Raw genomic sequence first — 27,350 nt, forward strand, 5'->3', positions numbered from 1 at the left:
ATTGGATGTGTATATAACTTAAGTCAAATGATGGTAGATTTGGGAATTCCTATGCTTTGAGTTGTACTGCATTGCTGAATGGTCTATTTGGATTGGACTGAATTGAAGTTTTTAAATTTTTTTTCTATCATCCCTTGCTAGACATGGGTTAGTTTTAAGAAGGCTCATCTCCATTAATGCCTCTTTGTACCTTAGGTCTAAAACTTCCAGCATGAAGCTCCTGGTGTTCCTCTTGACTCTCTCTTACAATCTGATCAACGTGCTACAATGTGGTAAGCTTTCAGGTTAAAATGGCTGCAAAATTTCTCCTGACCCTCTACTGCTCTCTTCAGTGTGATAATCACTGACCAAGCTATTTCGTTGTCTCCTTAGTTTTTAACTATTTCCAGCAAGTCCCGTTACATGTTTGGCTTGATTTTTGTTAACTGAACATTTTTCATTTGAACCTCTGGAAACCTTTCACTAAACTAGCCCTAAATTCTTGCAATGGAAAGAGTTTCATCAGATAACTTTGAAAGTGTGTACTCATGCAGAATCATTAAGTATTAATAGGATTGCTTTTGTATTAGTAAAGCTGAGCCATCTTCAAGAATGAAGGGATTATCAGAAAGAGGGTTGCTGGAAAACACTGACCATAAGGATATGAATTTCAAGATGAAAAAGCAACTTGTCATCTGGCTCATAACTGCTTAATAATCACAATTAACTCTCTAACTCTAACATGAAGCAAGGAACTTTTTTTTTGTGGAAGAAGACGGCCTTGGAAGCAAACTATATCATGTCACATGATATTCCAAAGGTACACTTAGCACTGGGGGTGTCAGTTACCTCAGTTGACTGGACAAGTGGGATGCAGTTGTGATCCAACAGTAGATTAAATTACAGCACCTGTTAAACTCTCCATGAAGGCTCCTTCCCAGCCTCTTTCCTCACCTGAGGTGTGGTGACCCTCTGGTTGAACCACTTCTAATGGGAGCAGCCCTTTGTCTGGGACTAGAGCAACTTTAAAAAGCAGATTTTAGAAAATAAACAGAATCTAACTAGATATTTTATCTGCTCCAAGATAGCAGTGGAGTAGGCTCACCTGAGTATTTGCTTTTCCTCCTGGTTTTTCAAAAATTTTTTGTTCTCTTTTCAGCTATGTCCTGAACTCGGTTGAAGCTAGTGTGGGGCTGTTAGAAAGATTTTATTGTAACTTTTTTTATTTCCTTAACTTATTCCTATGATCAACAGTAATGTTGGACTTTAACTTTTTGATAGTTCCTAAGAATTTGCACAAAATCTTAAATATGTAGGTACTTTTATACCCAAGATGGTGTTGTAAATGATGACTTGTAAATGTTTTACTGTACTGAGTTCATGTGACAAAACTAATTCTGATATGGGAGTAAGGTTCCAAAACTGCATGAGGTATATTTCTCTTATTGGGAAGGGACTCAAATAGGCAAGGTAACAGCTGTTCCTAACTGCAGCTTGACCCCAGTAACACTGGGGACTGTGGGCATTGCTTACCAAGGATCTGTTGTCCTTGGAATAAATAGAACAAAACTGAAGACACTGTCTCCCAATATCTTGACTCAAGCCAGCCTCTTCTGTATTTCCCAACTGGGAATACTCCCAACTATGGAGATGTAACTAAATTGTACTGATTCCCATGTGGAACAAATGTTTTGCTTTTATTGACCCTTTCAGACATTTTTTTCCTCAAACTGGCTTGTTTCTAATTGGCAATATTCTTTACTTTGTGCAATTTCTGAGGCAAAGGAAAGTTGAGCATTCATTTTTTGAGAAATGTAGTTACTGTGGTTTCAAGGGTGAGAGCAAGTATCCAAGTGAGATTACAGTCGTACTTAACCCCATGTATTACAGATTTTTAAACTCCTATTCCTGGTTGGCGTAGATTTGAACACTTGGCTTACGTTCCTTTTGGATTATAAGTTGACACATCTAATTGAGTGGATTTAACGAAGGGTGTTCAATAGTTTGAATATTTTGTGAATCCAAAAGAAGGTATTAATGATTGAATGTTGTAATAAGTTTGGTTTTGATCAAAAACAGGTCTGATTCAAACCATATGCTCAAAATGAGGGGAGAGCTTTGAGTCCTGTACAGCTAGAACAATGGTCTGTCAAATGGCACTGCGGATCTCCTATAAGCACATGGACTCTCTCTAAGGCAGCTCACCATACCTTTGAAGCCAACTAGGGATGGGAATAAATTCTGGTCCTGAAGGGCTTTTGCCTGAAACATCAACTCTCCTGCTCCTCATGCTGCCTGACCTGTGCTTTTCCAGCACCACATTTTTGACTCGGATCAGCATCTGCAGTCTTCACTTTCACCTAATTTTGGTCCAGCCAGCAATGTCAATGTCCCATGAGTGAATAAAGTGTTGGTTGGTTAGTGAGGTTGCAGACCATGACTTTTTGGATGAAACTTTCAGCACTTATTTTATCTTGGGTCGGGACTGTTTGCTGGCTGGACCAGGATTAGATGAAAGTGAGCACTGCAATGCTGCTGGAGATCAATGTTTGTAATTCACCTTGAAGGTGGTGGTGAGCTGTTTGTAACAACTGCAGTTGTTACAATGTAGTTAAAGCCAATGATGATGTGAAAGGAGCTCTAGTAGTTGTTTTACTGTTTCATCCAAATCCATCAATACAGTTCCTGGATGGGAGAGAATATGCAGGTGACAGCGTACTTTGTCAACTCTTGTTCCCTACCTTGTTCCAGAGGTGGCTAGATCAGAAGTGCTAGAAGAAACCTCTGCATTGCCACAACCCTTTGTGTAAGGATACATATGAATGACTTGTCACATTGCTTTGCAGAAGCCTCTGTGATGCTGAGTGTGCCAGAGGTTGTTCGCTTGCAAATAAACAGTATGAAGGATATCAACATTGCTTTGAGGTAGGTCTTGTTAACATAGAAAAATACAGTGCAGTACAGGCCCTTTGGCCCTCAATGTTGCGCTGATCCAAGCCCTCCTAACCTACACTCGCCCACTATCCTCCATATGTCTATCCAATGCCCGTTTAAATGCCCATAAAGAGGGAGAGTCCACCACTGTTACTGGCAGGGCATTCCATGAATTCACGACGCGCTGAGTAAAGAATCTAACCCTAACATCAATCCTATACCTACCATCCCTTTAATTTACAGCTATGCCCCCTCGTAATATCTGACTTCATACATGGAAAAAGGTTCTCACTGTCAACCCTATCTAAACCCCTAATCATCTTGTACACATCTATCAAGTCACCCCTAAACCTTCTTTTCTCCAATGAGAACAGCCCCAAGTGCCTCAGCCTTTCCTCATACGATCTTCCTACCATAGCAGGCAACATCCTGGTAAACCACCTCTGCATCCGTTCCAGTGCCTCCACATTCTCCCTATAGTATGGCGACCAAAACTGCACACAATACTCCAGATGCGGCCGTACCAGAGTCTTATACAACTGCAACATGACCTCAGGACTCCGGAACTCAATTCCTCTACCAATAAAAGCCAGTATGCCATATGCCTTCTTCATAGCACTATTTACCTGGGTGGCAACTTTCAGAGATCTGTGTACATGGACACCAAGATCCCTCTGCTCATCCACACTACCAAGTAGCCTACCATTAGCCCAGTAATCCATCTTCTTGTCACTCTTACCAAAGTGAATCACATCTCACTTAGCTACATTGAACTCCATGTCATGTCACTCTTGTAATCCAAAAGTACTTTTAAAAGCATGTTGTGGCTCCTTGTAACATGGTTTGATTTTATCCATCTTTTTAGTGCACCCCTGCAGGAGACAGTAATGATTACAGTCAATGTGACCTTCTCATCAAAACAAACTTGCATTGTTCAACTACCTGAGCAAGTAAGTAAAAGCTTTAGTGCAAAAAGGACTGACAAACAGGTGGTTCAGTGGTTAGCACTGCTGCCTCAACACCAGAGGCCTGGGGTCAGGAGCTTGCACATTCTCCCAGTCAGTAGGTTTTTTCCTGGGTGTCCAGGTTACCCCCAAGATATGCAGGTTAGCTGGATTAGTGAGGCTAAACTACCCTGTAGTGTGCAGGGTAGGTGAGCTAGCCATGGAGAAATTCAGGGTTACAAGGATAAGGAGGGGAGTGGGATGCTCTTTAGAGGGTTAGTGTGGAACCAGGCCACTTGGTCCAATGAGGGATTGGATTCAAAGTAAATAATCATTCTGGAAATGTTGGAACCAAATCTTTGATTTTTGGCCAGACACTTGATACAGATCATGCATCCTAACTGCATAAAACAGGATATTTTGCAATTCTTCACAAATGTGGGTTTACAAGTTCCCTTTTTACTGGTCCAGAGTTGATTCAAAGTTGATTGCCTGAGTTGACTGAACATTACTGAAATGGAAGTATAGTAATTGGAAATTGGAGCTGATCTTTGAGCAGAAGGACTGGCCATTGTAAAGGCAAGGTGCTCTGAACTGACTGAGGCAAACAGCAAGGAGAAATCAGACTGACATCCCCTTGAAGGCTGGTCAGGGCTGCTTTTTACAAAGGCAAGATAATATCCCTCCATCTTATGGGGCTTCTCCCTTGTTCTAGCCTTTCTGTAGGCTGCAACTGCCCACAGCTGGCATGAGTTCTGCTTGCTGCTTTTGAGTAGCACTAAGCCCTCACTTGTATCATCTACCCATCGGTAATACCAGGTGAAGAACAAATCCTCACCTTGAATGAGGCATATATTTGAGTGACAACTAGCTTATTCCATAAAACATTACAGATTACATTTACTACATCTGCCTGGTTAGCTAGATCCTTTAGAGATACCTAACTGACCAAACCCATAAGTTATGGCTCTTTAACTAGAGAAGGCTCCAATTTGTATCTGGCAGCTCCTCAGACACCAATGGGTGTGGCCTTTCAGAAAAGCAGGTATTTTGTCAGCAAGCAGCAGCTCTGAAGTTAGTGACTCAGTGAGAGCACTTCATTAGCAGGCTGTTCAACCATGAGAATCTCATAGGAGAAAATTCTTTGTCTGGTTTTATACTTTGTACACCCCAATCAAACAGCTTACTGCTATAGCTGCTTGGTACGTAAGGAAATGTGGGGTTAGGGGCTGGGAAATCTGATTCCTTGGCATGGAATGTTGTGTAGGGTTTCTGTCATGCCAGTTCCAATCCATGAATCATGTGAACATCCTGTACAGGACGTGCTGCAAGCAGGGCTTCAGCATTACTGACTAATGTGTTCAGTGGGATTTCAAACCAATGCTGAAATTGCTGGTGTAACTCAGCAGGGGACAGCGTCCATGAAAAACTAGAATCCAGTTGAATCTAGTGACTCTTGAGTAGTGGGATTTCAGTTACTTTGTCTTGTACAAGCACAGTAACATTACTGCCTGGCTTGACTTCACCTGCACCTTGTGCTGACTTCTCTGCCAAATAAACAACCTTTTTCCTCAGTTGCTTTGGTCTTTATAATCATTCATCTTGTACCAAGACTCTGTATGGAAATTGACGACTCATACCAACAGTCTGACCCTTTTTTTACTGACCTCTTGTGCCCTGCCTTTTGCTAAATGTCCTTACCCCCTGTAAAGAGTCCACTAATGAATACTTCCCAGTTTCCTTTCTCTGCTCGTCCAAACCATTGTGTAACATCCTTCACACATGTATGCCATTAACTGACCCTGTCAATCTGTTTTGGTTCCTGTCTTTAATATTTAAAACATTCTTTCCTGATAAAATAACAATCTTTGTATCCAGACATTTAAACTATTGACAGCATTGAGCCTAATCTTTAGTGTTCTTTACACAAAGCTCACTGAAATGTACCTAATGTGACCAGGATTCTGGTCTCCTTCATCTTCTCTCTAAAATAACTGGAATTGTCCTTCTTCAGGTAAGGCTGCCTAAAGATGTAAACTCAACAAGTTTCACCATTAGAGGAGTTGAAGTCGGGCAAGTGACTACCTACCTCCAGGCCAACAACAGCAAACTGATCAGGTGTGTGACTATCTCCACATTGAATTGCTGTGTGAAACGCTCTCTTATTACTGATGGGCAGAGATTGTTCTGACCATCGCTCTCCTTAGGAAGTGGCCAAGTTCCACCACCTTATCTTGAGAATTTTTCACTGTAAAACTTCACTGAATCAGGGTGAAGGTTTTTTGTGTATTAGGAGGGTAAGAGCAGGAGGATGTGGCAGATGAATGCTTGGCTAAAGAATTTTGGGAAGGGATTCAGATTTTTAGATCATTGGGATCTTTTCTGGGATATTTTCAAGAGGGACAAGTTGCACCTGAACTGATGGGGGACCAAATGACTGCCAGCTTTGCTATTGCTGCAAGGGAAGTTTTAAACTAGATGGGCAGGGGTGGGTCCTCCACACAGGCTGGATGGAGAGACTATCAAATAGTAAGTTGGAGAGGTCAGACCAGAACATGACAGGGAGGGAGGAATGCCTATTGGGTTAAATTGCATTTATCTCAATGCAAGAGGGCATACAAGTAAAGCAAATGAACTCTGAGCATGGATAAGGATATGGGACTGGGATATTATTTCTACTACAGAAACCTGGCCAAAGGAGGGACAGGACTGGCAGCTTAACATGCCAGGGTGCATGTGCTTTAGGACAGTTAGTGGAAAGAGGGAACAGGACATGCATTTTTTGATTAGGTAAGTATCACTGTAGTATTCAAATGAAATAACTGAAGGATCATCCAGTGAGGCTTTATGGGTAGAGCCATGTAGTAAGGGGGTAGTGATATTGGGGTTTGACTATAGGCCCCCAACAATCAATAGGAATTGGGAACAAAATATGCAGGGAGATTGGGGAGACCTGCAGGAGTAACCAGGTTGTCACAGTAGGGAATCTTAATTTCTTTAATAGGACAGGACTCCATGTTTAGGGCTTAGTTGGTTGGAAGTAAGTGTGTTCAGTAAAGTTTCCTCAAGCAGTACATAACAGGTCCTACTTGGGAAGGGGCAAAGCTTATTTGGGGGGTAATGGGGCAGGACAGGTGACTGAGGTGACAGTGGGGAGCATTTGGGACCAGTGACAATTCTATTCCTTTTAAAGTAGAGGGGGACAAAACTTGTCCACAGGTTCAAGCTCTAAATTGGAACAAGGCAAATTTTGATGGAATTACACACTAACGTGCAGGGGTTGGAGTAATTCCTTTGTAGGCACAAGGAACTGCAGCAAATGGGTGGCCATTAAAATGAGGTTGCCAGAGTTGGAGGTTGATACCTTCCTGAGTGTGAAGGGTAAGGTTGGCAGGAATGGGAACCCTGGATGAACTGAGATAGATACTCTGGAGTGTGGCTCAGGGTATAGGCAGCACAGATAAATGAAATTTCAAGAGGTATGGAGGAAATTAGAGGGTGAAAATGGGACATGAGGTACCTTAATCTTCTCAGCCTAGGCTGAATCCAGAGAGTTTAAGTACGTTAGAAGGAAAAAATAGAATAGGGCCCCTCAGGACTAAAGTGGATATAGATGTGTAGAGCTGCAGGTAATGGGTGCAGTTTTCACTGAATATTTTTGACTGGAGAAAGACCTGGGAAAGTTGGTGGTGATATCCTGGAGACACTCCATATCACAGGTGTTGGATGTATTTTAATATGAAGGGGAATCAATCCCCTGCTCCTGACCAGATCTATCCAAGAACTCCTAAAGGCTAGGGAAGAAATTACAGGGGCTCAAGCTGACATTTTGTGATTGTTAGCTACAGGTGAGGTTCTAGAATACTGGAGGGTAATGAATGTTGTGCCCTTAAGGGCTGCAAAGAAAAGCCTGGGAACCATAGACTAGCAAGTCTAACACTTGTGGCGGGTAAGTTACTAGTGAAGATGAAGATGGAGATGCATGCATTTGAATGACAGGGTTTGATTAGGAGAAGTCAGCATGGCTGAGTGGGAGCTCATGCCTTAGTATCTATAGGCCAGTGAGTCTCACTTCTGTTGTGGGCAAAGTCTTCGAGAATTGTAAGGGATAGGATTTATGAACATCTGGATAGGAATAATGTGATCAAGGATAGTCAGCATGGTATTGTGAAGGGCAGGTCGTGCCTCAAAACCTTATTGAGTTCTTTGAGAAGGTGACCAAGGAAGTGGATGAGAGTAAAGCAATAGATGTAGTGTATGGATTTTAGCAAGGCATTCGATAAGGTACCCCATGGTAGGCTAATGCAAAAACTACGGAGGTATGGCATTGAGGGTGCATTAGAGGTTTGGATTAGGAATTGGCTGGCTGGAAGGAGACAGGGTAGTAGTTGATGGTATAGGTTCATCTTGGAGTGCAATTACTAGCAGTGTTCCACAAGGATCTGTTTTGGGACCATTGCTATTGGTCATTTTTATAAATGACCTGGAGGAGGGGCTTGAAGGCTGGGTGAGCAAGTTTGCGGATGATACAAAAGTCGTTGGAGTGGTGGACAGCGAAGAAGGATGTGGCAGGTTACAGTGGGATATATATTGCAGAGCTGGGCAGAAAGGTGACAAATGGAGTTCAATATAGCTAAGTGTGAAGTCATCCACTTTGGTAGGAGTAACAAGAAGATGGATTACTGGACTAACAGTAGGCTACTTGGTAGTGTGGATGAGCAGAGGGATCTTGGTGTCCATGTACACAGATCTCTGAAAGTTGCCACCCAGGTAAATAGTGCTATGAAGAAGGCATATGGCGACTGGGCTTTATTGGTAGAGGAATTGAGTTCCGGAGTCCTGAGGTCATGTTGCAGTTGTATAAGACTCTGGTGCGGCCTCATCTGGAGTATCGTGTGCAGTTTTGGTTGCCATACTATAGGAAGGATGTGGAGGCATTGGAACAGGTGCTAATCTTTCCGCTAATGGAGTCAGCTGCTACTAGGGGACACAGCTTTAAATTAAGGGGAGGTTGGTATGTTAGGGGTAGATTCTTTACTCAGCGGGTTGAGTGTTCATGGAATGCCCTGCCAGTAGCAGTGGTGGACTCTCCCTCTTTATGGTCATTTAAGCAGGCATTGGATAAGCATATGGAGGTTATTGGGCTAGTGTAGGTTAGGTAGGCTTTGGTCGGCGCAACATTGAGGGCCGAAGGGCCTGTACTGCGCTGTATTTTTCTATGTTCTATGAAGGGTTTAGAAGGATATGGGCCAAGTGCAGGGAAATGGAGTTGTCCATGCCAGAGTACCATTAGGCTTAGTTTAGGCCAAAGGGCCATCTCTGCTGTAAGACTCACTCACTGAGGAGAGCAAGTTAAGATTAACTTGAAGGGCTTGTGCCCATAACCTCAATTCTCCTGCTCCTTGCCTGACCTGCTGTGCTCTTCCAGCACCGCACTTTTGACATTTTGAGTTACTTTTCATTTTCCACTGGAAAACTAACAACACAAATTGGAGAAACTATAAAGTCTGGTAGCATCTGTTGAACAAGTAGAATTAATATTTGAATTCAGTGACTTGAATGAAAACCACTGCATTCAACAAACATGTCTCTAACATGGTACAATATGCTGACTATAATCAGGAATAGGCAGTTTAGCCTCTCCTGCCAATGAAGTCATAGCTAATTCAACACCTTTGCCCACTTTCTTGCATTTTCTCTTAATCCTTGCTTCCCTGACTGAACAACTACTTGTCTCCACTTTGTATATCCACAGAAGCTCTGTCCCTGCAGCTGTGGTCAGGAGTTCCAAAGACTGTCAACCCTCTAAGAAATTACTGTCTTAAATTGGTGCCACCTTTATCCTGAGACAATGCCCTCTGATCCTAGGCTCTCTAAGGGAAACACCCTCTCAGCATTCACTCTATGAAGAGCCTTAATCTGAGATTAGATCGTCTGTTCTAAATTCCAGTCAGTAGGGTCCCAACATGTTTAGCCCTTGTTTCTTATCAGGGCTCAACCTAGTGAATCTTTTCTCTGAACTGGCTCCAATGAAGACTAACTATTTCTAAATATTATCCACCTGCAAACTTCTAACACCCCTTGATCATTTTAATAAAGTTGAGATTTTATTCATGAAGTTTACATTGAATAGTTACAACAGGCTTGTGCTTAAGGGTCTTGTTTTTAATTTATATGTAACTTAATTTAATTGGAGCAAATTTTAATGGTCTGAAATATTTTGCAGGGCTCCAGTTAAAATGCGATTTCTAGTGGTGCACAGCAATGCTCTGGTGATAATAAACCAAGTGATTGGATGGATTTACTTTGTGGCTTGGTCCATCTCCTTCTACCCACAGGTTATTGAAAACTGGCGGCGGAAAAGGTAAAGTGTAAATGATTATTTGCAGAAATTTTAGACTGAGTTTTACATATCGCCTAAAAGTAAATTTTTTTTAATTTCAAAAACATACTTTATTCATAAAATTATTTGGATCTCTATACAATTGGTCATGCCATTCTTGTGCACACTACATGTCCTTACAGACAGCAAAAGTTTTTTTTTCCTACATAAGTCTGTACACTTACTATCCAGCTTTTGAGGTGTCAGCAGAGCCCAAATGACTGGGTGGGCCCCCTGTTCTTAGGCAGGCAGATGTTACACGGTGGTCTTTCCCCACCGCGCCTTGGCAGCAGCTGGCCAAAGCTTCAGCACGTCCATCAACACGTAGTCCTGCACCTTGGAATGTGCCAGTCTGCCACACTGTCAAGGTTAACTCCTTCAGCTAGAAGATCAACAGTCTTCAGACAGACCAAAGAGCTTCTCTGACCAAGTTGATGATCCCCGAGGCACAGTTGATGTTCGTCTCAGTGTGCTTCCCGGGGAACAGACCGTAGAGCAGAGAGTCCTGCGTCACGGCGCTGCTTGGGACTAACCTGGAGGTATGTGACAGTCTCGTTTCTTTTTTCCCCCCCCACCGCAGCCACTTCGAGGGCAGCATGTGGTGCGGCTGAGTGTCTGAGTGTGCATAAAGGATCTCGCAGGCTGATCATCCTGGACCAGGAGAAAGCCTTTGACAGGATATCACACAGATATGAGATGTTGTCTCCAAAAATGGGCTTTGGGGAGGGAATCTGCAATTGGATCAGACTGCTCTGCACCAACATTGTCAGTGCAGTGGGAATCTGAGCTTCCCAGTAAGATCTGGAATCAGGCAGGGCTGCCCTCTCCTGCCTTGTTTGTGTGCTGCATAGAGCCATTTGCCGAGTCCATCAGGAAGGATGAGAGCCTGAGGGGTGACTATTCCTGGCAGCGGGGGCCTGCAGGTTGAGGCCTCCCTGCACGTGGATGATGTCGCTGTTTTCTGCTCGGATTCACTGTCCGTATGCAGATTCGTGTGCATGTGACCAGTTTGAACAGGCCTTGGCAGGGGACCCAAGGTAAACCGAAGAAAGAGCGAGGCCATGCTCTTCGGGAACTGGGCCGACCAATCCTCTATCTCCTTCAGTCAGAACCAACCACCTGAAGGTGCTGGGTATTTGGTTCGGGGGCTGGGGCGTGTGCCAAGTCTTGGGAGGAGCGTATCAGCAAAGTGAGACAGAAACTGGGCAGATGGAAGCTATGGTCGCTCTCCATCGTGGTTAAAAAACCTGGTCATCAGGTGTGAGGCACTGTCATTGCTATTATACGTGGCACAGGTCTGGCCTATTCCCAGAACCTGTGCGCTGCAGTCACCCAGGCCATCTTCCAGTTTATATGGAGTTCAAAGATGGACCGGGTCCGAAGGGACTCGCTGTACAAAGATCTGGGCGACGGGGGAAAAAATATACCCAATGCCACCCTCACCCTGATGGCCACCTTTGTGTGTGGCTGCATCAAGCTGTGCGTGGATCCCTGGTACGCAAACACCAAGTGTCACTACGTACTGAGGTTCTACCTGTCCCTGGTGTTACGAAGGATGGGCCTGGCCTCGCTGCTGCGGAATGCTCCGAGTAGGTGGACCGTTTCATATCACTTCTCCTTTTGTGGAGAAGTTTGTGAAGAAAAACACCTTTGACCACAAGTCCATCAGGAAGTGGTCAGCACGTAGTGTCCTCGAGACCCTTCGGGAAATGGAGAGGGCGGATCCTATCGAGCGGTTCCCTGAGCAGACCGTCAAAGCCATTTTGGCAGAATGCCTCATTGCCAGAACTTTCCAACCAGCACCAAGACCATGGCTTGGCTGGTGGTAAGGGATCTGCCTATGAGATCCTTTATGCACGCCTGGACACTCAGCCACACCGCATGCTGCCCTCAAAGTGGCTGCAGGGGGGAGAAGAGACTGGCACACACCACCTTCTGAAATCTGCCTATGCAGAGGAAGTCTGGAGAGGAATGCAGTGGTGTCTGTCTAGGTTCGTCCCAAGCAGCACCGTGACACGGGACCCCATGCTCTACGGCCTGTTCCCCAGGACGCACACCGAGACGAACGTCAACAGTGCCTGGAGGATCATCAACTCGGTGAAGGACGGTCTCTGGGTGGTCCGAAACCTGTTGATCTTCCAGCTGAAGGAGTTGACCCTGACTGTTGCAGACTGGCACATTCCAAGGTCCAGCACTGTGTTGAAGGACATGCTGAAGCTTGGGGCAGCTGCCACCAAGGCACGGTGGGGAAAGACCATGTGTAATGTCTGCCTGCCTAAAGAAGAACTGGGGGCCCGTGCAGTCATTGGGGCTCTTCTGACGCCTCAGCTAAAAAATTGTAATTGTACCGACCTGTAAATAGGAACAATTACTGTTTCAGTATGCAAAGAAATGGAATGTTTACATATGTATAGCATGTCCACTTATATAGATCATCAAAGTATTTTATGAATAAAGTATATTTTTGAAATAAAAATGTAGGTGACTTTTTTTACCTATTTCAGTAAATGTAAAATGTAAACCCTGTCCCTTGACTCGTGTCTGGCATACAACCCACAGGTGGTGATTGTTTCTCCATTAGATCTGGAGAACAATTAGGTTTTGTTTGTTTGGCCTTCTCTTAACCCTCTAATCAAGAACCTGTCTATCTTAAATATCCTCTTGCTGAGAAGGTAAGTTTCCTGATCTCTTGCTCTTTAGGACAGCTTCAAACAGCTAAGACTTTAAAGATATGACTTTCTGGGATGCACATCCAACATTTCGCTGATTTCCATGTTTAGTTTCATTATCATCCTGACTTGGCTTTGTCAAAAGTTCATAGACAAATGGTCGACTATATTAAGGTAGTAATGAAGATTCATTGCATTCAATCTAATACTTCTGCAGCAAGATGATAACTGGGCTGTTAGCTCTGAGTGCTAGTTGATTTTCAACACTTAACATCAGACAGAATATGAAGTCCCCAGCATTCTGCCACTTCAGGGTTCCTTTCAAACCCAATAAACTGTTCATTACGCACTTAAGTGCTTTGGAAGTGCTGAATTGCAAACATATGCCCATAAAACATATGGACAGAAATTAGTCCATCTAGTCTGCTCTGCCAATCAATCATGGCTGACAAGTTTCTTGATCCCATTCTCCCTGTAATCCTTGATAGTCAAATATCAAAAACATACAAGGTGAGCATTCAGGTTTGAAGTGTGCAGACTTCCTTTATAGGAAGCATAATTAAGCTGGAGAGGGTTTATAGATTTACTGAGAAGGGAGGTTTTGAGTTGAGGATATGTTGGGAGTTTTCACTGGAGGGTAGGTGGTTGAGGGGTGACCTTGGAGGCTTAAATCATGAGTACAGATAAGGTAAATGATACATGTTTTTCCCTAGGGTGGGGAATTTCAAGACTGGGCATATTTTTAAGGTGAGGTGAGAAAGACTTTATAGACAGAACTTTTTGTGGTTTGTGGAACTGTAGATATAATACAGCCAAATGTTTTAAAAGACAACCTACACAAGACGCTTGAAGTGATATGGACCAATTGTAGGAAGGGAGGAACTATTATTTGGGATTATGGTCCCCATGGGCTAATTGAACCAAAGCATCTGTTTCCATGTTTGATCTAAAGAACAGGTTTTATAGAGAGTCAATCATACATTAAGTTCAATAGTGTGATCACTTCTGATTTGATTCAACCAAGGGAATAAAGCTCATTTCTCAAGGCTGCCTAGAATTTAGAATGATCTGTTCTCTTTTAAACAGTGTGATTGGACTGAATTTTGATTTTCTGGCACTGAATCTGACTGGACACTTGGCGTATGGAGTGTTTAACATCAGCCTTTTTTGGGTTCCAAATATAAAGGTAAAGTTTCTAATTGCCTAGAAGCCTTAAACCAATAAGGACATGAAAAGAAATAGCGGAAATTGGATTTTTTGGGGGGGGGGGTGCAGGGGTGTGCAATAGTTCACCACAAATAATTGCCATAACCACAATTTGTCTCGGGTCCTCAGTTTGGCTGCAGAACTGTCATCTGTCTTGGGTTAAACTCTTCCTTCCAGACTAAACAAATTTGTTGAATTCAACAATTAATTGGGCCAATGGTTCACTATGTAATGTTTAGCTTATTCCTTACACATAAAACCCAAAGGGAAAGTAGTTCCCGACTAGTAATTTGTTCAAATCTCTTTTTACATCTCAAGCCAATTGTTCAGACCTTTACTCCTCTAGCAGTCTACTAGTTTTCTAGGTGAAGAACTAGACTTTATCTCTCCAGAGTAACTGAGCTGCTGGTTCTGATCTTCCAATGCAATTGCAAGGAAGCATTTCAAATCAACTATCCTCAAGATGGTTCATGTTCAGTCATAATGCCTTAATATCTGATTCCCAACTTTAGCTCGGCATATGCATTTTATGCACTAAATTGTTACTAGTCGATGCGCTCCACTCAGGATGTAACTAAGTTTTAATCTCGTGAGCAAGTTAAAGATAAGTAAAATCTTTTTTGATACCAACAACAGCTCAAACAGAGGCAAGACTTCTGGGGCAGTCTTTGATCTGATATACCAGCAGATAGCCGTTAGACCAGCCTGTCTGTGGCATGACTCTGGTTTCAGCTGGCCAGGTTACAATTGTCTGTGTCTGCAAGCTGTTCTTACAGATTTGTCACTGATTAACCTTGTCTCTCTACAGAAACAATTTCTGGAGCATAACCCAGATGGTGTGAACCCAGTGGAAGCAAATGATGTCTTTTTCAGTATCCACGCCATATTGTTAACAACGCTTACTATATTTCAGTGCCTCATCTATGAGGTGAGTAACTATGCAGCAGTGATGCAAACTTCATCATTGAAGATGTAAGACTGCTTGACTACATAAAGTATCTTGGTCATATGGCACTGATCAACACCTAACCCTCCCTCCTCCCAAACTTTTTATTGCATTTCTACACCATCTAGGTTGTCAGTGTTTCTTATTTTAAGGGAATAAGGGTGGCTGTTGGCTAGGCCACATTATTGCCCATCTGTAATTGCCCATGGAGCAGTTCAGTCAACCACGTTGTGTTCTAGCGTCACATAAGCCAGACCAGGTAAGGATGACAGCTTCTCTCCCTGAGGACATTAGTGAATCAGATTTGTTTTTTTTCCCAATAAAATGAGTGGGTTCATGGTCACTAGACTCTAATTCCAGATTACCTTGTATGAGAAGTAGCTTCATAAATGACATTTTATCTTAAGCAAAAGAGGAGATTTGGAGCAGATGGGAGGAAAATCCTTTTTACATGGTAATGGAAATCTGGAACTAAGGGTAGTAGTGGCAAAACCTTCCAAAGTGCACTGTTAACAAAGCATACAAAACTGAGCCAAGTACTGGAAAATTATAGTTGGGTGGCTTTTCACTGGATGGGTTGCAGAACCTCTGCTATAAATCTGATTTCTGATCAATGTTTCTAATTTGGGTCACTCACTTAGACAAGTGAAGCCAAATGTTGAAGACCAACAGCTGCCTCTTCTATACAAACCAACTTTTAATTTGAGATCCAAGGAGTAGCTTGATTCAGTGACCACAAGGTTGGATCATATTTGGATAGCTTTGATTAGATTCCCTACAGCATGGAAACAGGCCCTTCAGCCCAACAAGTCCACACTGACCCTCAGTAACCCACCCAGTCCCCTCCCCTAGCACTACCCCTGACTAATGCGCCTAACAATGGCCAATTCGCCTGACCTGCGCATCTTTCTGAAACCCAGAAGAAACTCACGCAGATACGGAGAATGTGCAAGCTCAAAACACTGGTCAGGTGGGAATTGAACCTGGTGCTGTGAGGCAGCAGTGCTAACCACTACCACCATGCTGCTCCTGTTTGGAATTCTAAAACTGTTACAATTGTAACAGTTTATCTTGGAAGGAGCCGCAAATGAGGCTTGAAGACAGATTAGAGGGCAGCTACTTTACTGGGAGTGTTATAGGCCTCTAAAGATTCAGTGGAGAAATCAAGTAAACATGCAGAAGGGAGAAAGTGCCGATACTGGAGATCAGTAATGTCCTGCTGGAAAAGCATAGCGCGTCAAGCAGCATTAGAGCAGGAGAATCAACATTTTCGGGCATAAGCCCTTGATCAGGTATGAGGCTTGTGGGTTGGGGTGGAGATAAATGGGAGGGGGGGTGGTAGCTGGGAAAGTAATAGGTGGATGAGGGTGAAGGTGATAAGTCAGATGGGCAATGATTGACAGGTCTGGAGGGCTGTATAGAGTTGGAAGCTTGGGACTGGGATAATGTGGGGGGAGGGGAAATGAAGCTGTTGAAATCCATACTTTTCCAGTGTGGTTTGTTGGGTCCCTGACAAGGGGGGGGGGTCTCTGGGAATTTTGGAATGCTGATAGGGGTGGGGGAGGGAAACCTCTCTAGGGCCACTTCATAGGTGGTGGAGGATGATGTGTTATATGGGGAGGACGGGGTGGAAGGTGAGGACAGGAGGTTTGGCCCTCTTTTGTTAGTAGGGGTGGGGTTCAAGGTCAGTAGTGTGTGAAGTGTTGACGATGCCCTCCAACACATCTACAATGTGGGAAGGGAAGTGGTGATTGTGGAAGGAGGCCATCTGTCTTTTGAGGTGGAATTACTCCTGAGAACACAACTGGCAATAAGGGGGTGTAGTTTCTACAGGACAGTAGTCTCGGTAGCTGCAGGAGTCAACAGGCTTGTCAGTTGCCAGAGACTGGAGATTTCCAGAAAGGAAAGGGAGGTTTCAAAGATGGTCTAGGTAATTGAGGTTGGGGTGGAAGGTGTTGGTAAAATTGTTGAATTGTTCATGCTCCTTGTGGGAGCACATGGTGGTGACGATAAGTCATTGCAGCAGAGGAACAGGTGGGCTGTTGGTGCTGATGTAACTGTGAAAGATGGACTGTTCCACATACCTGACAAACCAGCAGGGTCCTATATGGGTGCCCATTTGCTTTGGAAGTTGAGGGTGTGGACCAGTTGAGGGTGTTAGTGGAAGGATACTGGTTGGGATGGCATGAGGAAGAAAGGCTTGGAGACCTTGGTGGTGGATTGATATGTGCAGGGACTGGATGTCCTTGGTGAAGAGGTGTTAGGGTCTAGGAAAACTCCTCTTGGAGGAGGTGAATGACATGGGTGGTGTCAAATGCAAGTTGGGGTTCCTGGATTAAGGGAACAGGACTGTCAAGGTAGGAAAAATGAGTTCAGTGGGCAGGTGCAGGTTGAGTCAATGGGTTGACCAGGGCAGTCAGGCTTGTGGCTCTTAGGAAGGAGGTAGAATTGGGCTGTGTGAGGTTCACTGACAATGAAGTTGAAGGTCCCTAGAGGTCATGATGGTCTTGGTGATGGGAGGTGAAGTTGTGATCAAGGGGGCAGTTGGCACCTGGGTTTGTGGTGTAGAAGTTGGTGCAACACTAGTATGCAAAGGGTTGTGTTGGAGGTGGGAGAAGGGGTGCTTGGTGGGTGGGCTGGTGTCTTGGTTGAACAAGTGAGCTCTGAGGCAGAAGAAACATTCAAGGTCGCAGCATGTGTTGAACTCCTTCCTCTGGGAGCATAGAGGGATAAAAGTGAGGCCTTTACTAAGGACTAAATATTTGTCCTCCAGTGAGAAGGTCTAGGGAATGGTGAAGACATGGCAGGTATTGGAGCTAGGACCTGGAACAGGGCTGGAGCTCAGTGGGGATGGAGACTGTTGCTTGAGTGGGCATGGTTATAGGGCCAGTAGCAACATCACCAACTGGCATACTCGGGGCAGAAGTGGCAATTATGGCTGTTAATGACACTGGAAATGGCACCATGTAGACAGTTCAGAGGTGTATAAGAATAATTGGATGATACACTAGGGGATTTCAGCTTTTGCAACATAACACTGACTATCCCAATTTAAGGGTTGATTTCTTGAAATGCATCTAGAGAATTTTTCTGTCAATCTATCGGAAGCCCAACAAGGGACAGTGAAGTGCTGGATCTTTTTTTGGGAAAGAAGCTAGATGCCTCTCCCTGAAGTGTTACACCTGAAATGTCAACTTCATCTGATGCTGCTTGGCATGAGGTGTCCTTCTAGCCTCCTGCCTGTCTATTTTGGATTCCAGCATTCTGCAGTTTCTCTAAACAAATTGGTATTGGGGGAACACTTGGGTGATAAGTGATCACATGGTATGGTCCAGATGACCTTTGAATGAGTGAAAGATGATTTTGGGTTGGGGGAAGCAGATTGTTAATAAACACAATCTGGCCACAGTAGACTGGGGACAGCTCCTTTTCTGGGTAAGTCTAAAGCAGGACAGTGGTGGGGGCCTTTAAAAAGGAGCTGGGGAGACTACAGTCCAAAACGTGCCCTGCAGAGGTAAGTGCCCAAAGAATAAATTTAGAACCCTGGATGTCGAGGATGATCCAGGACTGGATAAGGAAGAAAAGGTAGGGCTTTCATCAACTCCTAAGGGAGTAATTAAGCTGTGGCCCTCTGAATAAAGGAAATTTGGACTGAAACTTTGTCGTTGGAACAAAAAGAGCATGGAAAAAAAACTTGCAAACAGTATTAGGGAGAATCCTAATATCTCCTTAAATGCATTTAAAGGGAAGTTAACCAGTGAAGGAGTAGGGACCAAGGGGACAACCTCTATGTAAAGATGCAGGATATTAGTGTTAAATGAATACTTCACTTCAGCCTTCTCTGGAAAAGGAGAATATAGATGCAGAAGTCCAGGAATAGACTGAGGTACTTGCAAGAGTCTCCCATAAGAAATGGAGATATTGGAGACTCCAGCTTAGAAATAGACACCATGCACTGGCCTAGACTTCAATCCCAGGCTATTGAGGTGAGGCAAGAAGCTGCAGGGGTTTGGAGACCAATTGCTTTCCTCTCTGGCTGCAGGGAAAGTGCCACCCTCATGCCACTCTAAGAGGGATGGTAGAGTTGAACCAGTGGGAGGGAACTAAGGAAGTGAATTATATCCACTTGACAAGGCATGGGTTAAAGGGATAGCTGGCATAGCTTCAGAAGAAGGTCATGCCTGACCAACTTGTTAGAAATTATTTTGTAAAGTGATCATGTAGAAGTTCAGTTAATTGAATATAGATTGATAAGGTTCCATGTGGGAGACTAAAGCACATGGACCTCTGGGAATCTTGGCAAGAGGTCAAACTGGCTCAGTAATGGGACAAAGGGAGCCTTGAGTCCAGTTCTTGGGACTGTTATTGTTTATATTGATAGTTAATAGATGAAAATGTGGAGGAATGTTAAGCCAACTGCCAAGTGGCACCAAAATGGTAGTTGAAAATGGTTGTAGAGTACAGAAAGGTATAGATATGTTGGTCAGATGTGCAGGCCCATTTAACCCTGATAAGTACCAGGTGATGCACTTTAGAAGAAACAACAAGATAAGAGAGTATGTAATGAATGGCAGGACACTGGGTAGCTTAGGAACAGATCTTGAGAGAATTATTCAGATCCCTGAAGTCGTAGAGCATGTGAATAAGATAGTGAAGGGATATAGGACATTTGCTTTCATCAGTCATGGCACTGAGGATCTGAGCAAGGAGGTGATGTCTGTTGTACAGAAGCTTGTTCAGTCCACAACTGGAGTACTGTGCAGGAGGGGTGTGATTGCACTACAGGGGGGTTACAGTCGAGGTTCACCTAGGATGTTGCCTGGGATGGAGAAATTCCTATTGAGATTGTATAGGCTTGGATTCGTTTTTGAGCAGAACTGGGAGTGTGCAAGAACAGGTACATGATTGAGGCATGTAGATAAGGAGAATAGAGCAGCTGTTTTCCTCCTTTTGAGGGTTCCATCACGAGGGCTCCCCTTTAAGGTAAGGGGCAGGAAACTCCATTTTTGAGGGGGAGAGGGTATTCACTCAGGTGGTGGGAATCTGGAATATACTGCCCAGTAAGGTAGTGGAGGCTGGGAGCTTTAAATGGTATTTGGATCATTATTTCAAATGTCCCATATCTTTGTTTTGATTAAGTGCAGAAAATTTGGATTCTGTTTTGACCATTTTGTGCTCTCCAACTCAGCAAGTTTCTGTATCTGTAGGGTTCCCCTCCTGTTTAAGATGTGCAGATCTTTGTCACCTATCCCAGTATCTCATATGGCTCTGAACTTTGATATCTGTGCTTTGTAAGGATGTTCTATAACATGTTTACTGATCTATTCTTTATTTCCCTGATAGAGAGGGTCGCAGAAAGTATCCAAGATTGCTACTGCACTGGTGGTGGGTTCATGGCTGTGTGCTCTTGTCACCTCTATCATGGCATTAGCCCATCAGATAACATGGCTTCAACTTGTCTATTACTTCTCCTACATCAAACTTGGCATTGTCCTGGTGAAATATGTCCCTCAGGTAAGATTTTGACATGCTATCTAAGTAGATTAAACGGTTTGTATAAATCTCTGCTTGCGCCACCCATATGGATGAATCTGAGATCAGTGGGAGCTCTATACTTTATACTCCCTCAGTATGTTAGTGAGGGAGCAATTGTCTCCAAATGTTGATTAGTCCAAAATGGGGCAGCTCCGTGGTTCACACTGTTGTTTGTGCCAGGGGCCTGGGTTCAATTTCATCCTCTGGCAACAGTTGGGAGTTTACACTCCCTATGTGGTTTCCTCTGGGTGCTGTTTCTTCTCTCAGCCTGAATGTCTTTGGACTAATTCTATCATATTGTAATCCCCTTTTTTTAACTGGGTAATGATTCACTAAACTTGGTTCATTACACAATCAGATTTGGATCCATAACTTTGCTCTCAGAAAATTTGACTTGAGTATGCTGTGCATTCTTGCTCACTATCTCTGCCAATCAAGCTCTGCTAACTGACCTCTGTTTAAAGGCACCCATGAATTAATATCACCTTTTTACACACTTAGTTCTTGCCATTTTCTGTTGTGTTTAAAGCTATTTGGGGCTCAAGGCTACTCCAGCCCAATGTGGTCTTCCCCTTTTGTAACCTCCATCTGTATGGATTCTACATTTTGAACTAAGCTTATTTCTTTCTTTGGTATTTGTTCTATCTCACACTAACAGCGACGCCACCACCTAACGTTTTTCTGGAAAAGTTGTAAGCCACAGTTAATAAATCACTGCTTTAAATCTCCTGAACCAAGTCTCTGGCTATCCACTATAACCATAAACTCTGTTAATCTCTAATTCACTACTTGTTCCAATACACCATCTTTTAAGTGGCTAACTTTGCCTTGAGTGACTTACTTCCACACCCCCAACTCAACTGTTTTGGTTTGTATACTGTCCTTGCAGATTGCACTACCTTTTTATAGATATTTTTATTTGAAATTTAACATTTTTACAAGCTTACAAAAATAAACAAAACTCTCAAGTGCAAACATTGATATACAATTAAATCTTAAATATTTAATAACCAAATTTAACAAAAGAAAAATACTGAAAAGAAAAAGCAAAACTCAACTAATCTAACTAGAGTGTATAATTGAGTCTCTTACATTATTCAAAGAGGAAAAAAAACAACAGATAACATAGAAATACATAGTGAGATACATGCTCAGAATGTGTTAACATCAAATGTAACAATCCGTATTCGTGGGGGATTCTTCTCCCAAGGGGCCCCGGACCAGCTAGGTTTACGAACTCAATTAAATAAAAGCCCTTGTTAGAATGGCCGAAATATCTGTATTCATATAATTCAAGAAGGGCTGCCATATTTTAAAATAATTCAGTCTTTCTGTGCACCATATTTGTAAGGAAGTCAAGGGGAGTACATTCCATAATTAATCTGTGCCAATTTGAAAGTCCGGGGGGCCCTCAGCCACCCAGTTCACCAAAATATTTTTTCCTTGCACAGAAGGAGAGAATAGAAAATAGTCTCTTCCTGTGCATGTCCAGGGAGGATAAGTTTGAAAAGCCCAAAAGGAGAGATACGGGGTCCACTTTAATTTCCATTCCTAAAATTTCTGTCAAGGCACTTGCTATTTTAGTCCAGTGCCTACGGACCTGTCATAAGATCCGTAGATAATGTACAAGAGTGTCCACCTCTATTTTACATTTGGGACACATTGGGGATGCCCCTGCCTTAAATTTTGCCAATTGATCTGGTGCTATATGGGCCCTATAAAGTATCTTCAGCTGGATAGCCTGGGTTCTGTTCCAAATGGTGATTCTTCTGGTATTTTCCCAAATGTCATTTCACGTTTGTCGACTTTCTAGTCCCAAATCCTGATCCCATGTTTTAAGCAGATTGTCCATATCTCACGATACTTCATGTAGTAAATGATGATAGATAGTACTGATGAAGGATACCCCCATTGGTCATAGTACTCTACACTCTCTTTCTGATTTATAAGGACTATCTAATAACGTAGTCTTTGTCTGTATATAGTCTCGAATTTGGAAGTATCAAAGAGGTCTCCATTAGGTAATCAGAATTTCTGACGCAGCTGTTCAAAAGACATCAGGTCCTTCAAATAGGTCCCCTAGACATGAGATACATGTGGATCGCCAGACTTTAAAAGTGGCATCTGTTAAACCCTGGTTGAAATCTCCATGCCCCCACTATTGGCGCATAGGGGGATGTTTTACGTGAGTTGCCCTCATTTTGCCACATTATATTCCAAGCTTTAATTGTGATTAGTATTATAAGGTTTCTACAGTGATCCATAATGACTTTCCTCTTGTCTGAAAATAAAAGGTTAATAAGTGGGCATTTTACTTGAAGCTTCGATGTCTAGCCAGATTGGGTCCTGTCTGATCCACAATCAATCAGTTATGTAACTTAATAGGGAACTTAGCTGATTTCCTAAAATCTGGGAAGTCCAACCCTCCCCTTGCCTGTGGAAGCTGTAGCTTCTTCAGCTTAATGAGAGGCTGTCTCTTTCCAGATAAAGGAACCCAACCAACCATATTGATTGCACTACCTTTAAAAAGAAAACCTACATTATGATGCTGCCTTTGTTTTTTGTTCTTGGCTCTGGCTCTAGGCCTAAATCTCTAGATTAAAGTCCTCCTGTTACAGCACTCCTAATTCAATTGGCCTGAACACTGCCTCCAGGGAAGCCCATCCAGATGCACCATGGCTTGGTATGGCAACTGTTCTGATTAAAACAGTAAAACCAGAGTGGTGTACATTGCCCCAGTCCATCACAGAAGCCACCCTTCTATCTATTGACTGTTTGCCACCTCAGGAAGGCAGCCAACATCATAGACCCTTCCCACCCAGTTATAATCTCTTTTTTAACCTCTTCTGTCAGGCAAAAGCGTAAACATACGCCAACAGATTCAAGAGTGGCTCTTGCTCGTAAGATTAGTTTTACCCCAGGCATAGACTGTATGCTAGAAGTGAGGAAATTTGAGAATTAATCTGCCTAAAAAAGCTACATTAAAAGCACAAATCCAATAGATACTAGGGTCTCAATTGCCTGGAGTACGTGAAGATCTAAAGTTGTGAACTCACTATTGTTTCCTCAATTTTTTTTGGTGTCAGCGATGATGACTTTACAATTTGACAAATCTCTTCCAAAATGGAGAGAAGTAATTGTAGACATGTTGGCCTAATGTCAGTCATTGAGGGAAATGCTGATATCTTATGGGCAGCAGTGACAATGGTTGGTACTGCTGCCTCAGTGCCAGGGATGACATAACTGTCTGAGATGGAATTGAAACTGGATGTGCTCCAGTTTCCCCTCAGTCCAAAGGAGTGTGGGCTAGGTGGATTAACTATGGGAAATACAGGGGTAGAGGGGCGAGCCTGAGTGGGATGCTATTCAAAGGGGAATCTGATATTAAGTAGGCTTCTGATCTAGTCTGGTGGCTTGACAAAAATTTTCATTTGATTGCTTTAGTTCTCCTGGTACAGTAGATGAAGTGGACCACACAATTTTCTAAAAACACACTCCCTTTTTGAGTTCGTGAACAGTCGGGAGAGAGGAGGTGAATGCTGAGAATGGGCACTTGCTATTTTTAGCCAACAGCATGCTTCAAGGTTCTCTTTTTTTAATATATAGGGATCCTATGTCAAGAATCTCATGTTTTGCATATACTCAATGACTTGTCTCCAAGCTTCCATGGCAATGGATTCCTTCATCACTCCCTGGCTGAGATTTTTCTATCTCCATTCTAAAAGTTCTTCACATTACTCGAAGGCTGTGCCCTCCGGCCCTAGTCTCCTACCAATGGAAACCTCTTAACAAGCAGTCTATTGAGGCTGTTCCGTATTTGTATGTTTCGATTAGATTCCCTCATTCTTTTAAGCTCTGGGTCTTGACTCAAGAGTCTTCAAACCTTGTGTTAAGCCTTTTTATTTCTGGGATTATTCTTGTGAACTTCAGGGCCAATATATCCTTCCTGAGATGTGGGGCCCAAAATTACCCAGATATTACTGTCTCTCCTGATGCATGTTTTTAGTAAGGTGAACAGAGGAAGCTTAAAGTATGATCTTGTACTGGAGGCAGTACAAGTTTCTAAGCCCTAACTCTAGAGATGGATATCATTCAGAAGCTTTGGGCCTAAATTCAATGTCTGTCTCTAAGTAAAGTTTGATCAGTGAGTTTAACACCGGACACAGTCTCTGCATGAGGAGCAACTCATTTGGAGCAAAGAAACAAAGTTCCCTGCAGTTGTGAATCTTGGGAATTCAAGTTGAGGTTTGTAGTTGCTTGTAATGAAGTTGTGGGTAGATAATCCCCTCTGGAAAGAAGGCAACTGCTGTTGAAGCCTTTTGGATCTGAAGACCAAACTTGTTAATGGTCTGGCTAGGGACTGTAACACTTTGTCACTGAAAGCAGAAGTTGCTGGAAAAGCTAGGTCTGGCAGCATCTCGAAGAATCTAAGTTAATGTTTCTGGTCCAGTGACCCTTCCTCATTGATTTGATTTCTTTCTAGATGCTGCCAGAGCTGCTGCACTTCTGTTTTTTTTCTGATTTACAGCATGTGCAGTTTCTTCACTTTAGTCAGTTTTTAAGATCCCAGCTACTTGGAGAATAAAGTTCAGGATTAAATGGTTCTAAACAAACCAACTGTACTAACTTTTTTAATTGAAAAGTATTGAGTATATGTGAAGTATCGATAACAGGCAAAATGGCCTAATGTCCCTTTAGAACACCCAATAATCCAAGTCGCAAAGTAATTTTCACTGGTTTTTCAGCCACCACTTTCCACATCATTCCTGATTTTTGGATCACTAGCTAACCCATTAACTGCTCCATCAGATTGGTGCTTCAATGTATTCCTACAGTATTCCTGGAACTGTTGGCTGCTCATGAGCACAAACAAATATATCTCTGCCCCTCCCACTTTGGAACGCTGTTTATGTATTATTCATTCCTGTTTAATTTTGTTTTTAATTGAAATCCTCTAATATTGGTTTAGATACTGGCACTTCTGTAAAAATAACATCTTTTTCCAGGTCTACATGAACTACCAAAGAAAGAGTACAGTTGGTTGGAGCATTTGGAATGCACTGTTGGATATTACTGGAGGCACTTTTAGTCTCCTGCAGATGTTCCTGCAATCATATAACAATGGTAAGGTTCCCAAGCTTGAATGCTAACAGCTCCCCAATCAACTGTGTGCAAACACTTCTGGAGTCTTAGTTCAGAAGTACAGGATGGGAATAAGTAGATCAGGGTTTTGGAAACATCTAGATGTGATTTCATAGATGTGAGAACCTGCTTCCAGGCTTTGTTCCTTACCTGGAAATAATTTACTGTAAGGTTCAGATTGGGCTTTTTATTGCAATAGCTTTTGTGCTGCATATGAAGGCACCCTCTAACTCTAATCTCTTGTCAATAGATATTACTTGCACCAGTTCATATCCTGGTTTGACTTATTAATTCTTAATGTTGTTAGTATTACCTGAGCCTTGACTACCCAACTTGTAATATCTTGATCCTGAGGTATACATGCTCTTCCTAGTGCCTCTTTCAGTTATGATCAAGCTGGGCTCTTCCATTTTTGCAAGCAAAGATGGATATTTAATGTTTCAATTTATTTTTGGTTTTGCTATTGAGTGGATGAACTTGGCAGGCCTGATAGCAATTGTGGGAAGAAATTAATGTGAATTATCTTTGGAATGTCATTTTTGAATTAAGTATTTACTGTTTGAGGTTGCTAGATCAGCATTTCACTAAATTGTTTCAGATCTCCAGCATTTGCAATGTTTTAATACTGTATTTAATTTTGTTAATCTACTTTTTCCTAGATGAAGAGATGCTGATCTTTGGAGATCCAACTAAGTTTGGCCTTGGACTGATATCAATATTGTTTGATATTATCTTCCTGGTGCAGCATTATATTCTGTACAGAAAGCACAAAGCCTATATGTCACTAAATGATGGAGCCTCCTCTGTCAGCTAGCATTCCAAACGCAGGCATCCACTTGGCACAGTTCAATTTGTGGTAATGATTTTGAGGACAGCACATGAAAGGCTGGAGGAAATGTCAGCCACATTACATGGTTATTTATCAGCTTGCTGCTTTCATTATGGTTACCAACTCCACCCCTTCCTTAGTAAACCTGAATATCTTTTGCCACAGGATTGAAATTCTCCCCTCCAATTTTCCCTGGTAGACAACCAAAAGTATCAAGACTAAGGATGAAGCAGAAGATGCAAAAATGATTTGAGGAATGAGAATCTATCTCTGAAGCCACTGTTTTCAAATTGAATGCTTTATTAACTTATTTATGTAACTCTGCACATTGGGTGAAGTCACTTTCTTGTTTAAACCGATTGTGTTCATGATGTGGGTTAGGTTTCGATTTGCAACTTCAACTCTTCACTAGAATCTCTCTTGAGAAAGAAATTAATCAAATTCAGTATTTATTCAGCAAGGGGTCTTTTGAGAAACCTGCCAGCATGATGGCCTCAACTGTTCTGATTGTAGTAGCTGAAGTGTAAATTGGGACCATTTTCATCTTTCACTTTTGAATAGCTAATTGTTAAAACATTCTTGCTCATCTTTGTGGTCTTTGAAATTACTGGGATTGCAGGTTCTCCCTCTGAATCAAAGTTGAATGTTGCTGAATGAAGTATGTAATGAAATGAAACATTTTTTTAAATTGAACTGTTACCTTGTATTCCTGAACCGGAGTTAGAATTCTATTTTATAATAAAACGTTTTGTTCAAAAATGCCAGAGTTTCAGACCAATGGAAC

At 42.7% G+C, this 27,350-nt stretch overlaps 1 protein-coding gene across 1 annotated transcript in view; it reads left to right on the forward strand.

Annotated features, from left to right (window-relative positions):
- The first annotated feature begins 211 nt into the window (after window positions 1-211).
- Window positions 212-27,350, forward strand: part of LOC132829047 (cystinosin-like) — a 28,007-nt gene continuing 868 nt past the window's right edge. Inside the window, exons 1-10 of the mRNA XM_060846334.1 lie at window positions 212-272; window positions 2,826-2,904; window positions 3,779-3,863; window positions 5,872-5,975; window positions 10,084-10,221; window positions 13,995-14,094; window positions 14,923-15,042; window positions 20,404-20,574; window positions 25,602-25,719; window positions 26,397-26,499. Of these exons, the coding sequence (XP_060702317.1) occupies window positions 212-272; window positions 2,826-2,904; window positions 3,779-3,863; window positions 5,872-5,975; window positions 10,084-10,221; window positions 13,995-14,094; window positions 14,923-15,042; window positions 20,404-20,574; window positions 25,602-25,719; window positions 26,397-26,499 (1,079 nt within the window). The remainder of the gene's footprint in view (window positions 273-2,825; window positions 2,905-3,778; window positions 3,864-5,871; window positions 5,976-10,083; window positions 10,222-13,994; window positions 14,095-14,922; window positions 15,043-20,403; window positions 20,575-25,601; window positions 25,720-26,396; window positions 26,500-27,350) is intronic.

The sequence above is a fragment of the Hemiscyllium ocellatum genome, chromosome 28 (assembly GCF_020745735.1).
Source record: "Hemiscyllium ocellatum isolate sHemOce1 chromosome 28, sHemOce1.pat.X.cur, whole genome shotgun sequence".
Taxonomy (NCBI): Eukaryota; Metazoa; Chordata; class Chondrichthyes; order Orectolobiformes; family Hemiscylliidae; genus Hemiscyllium; species Hemiscyllium ocellatum.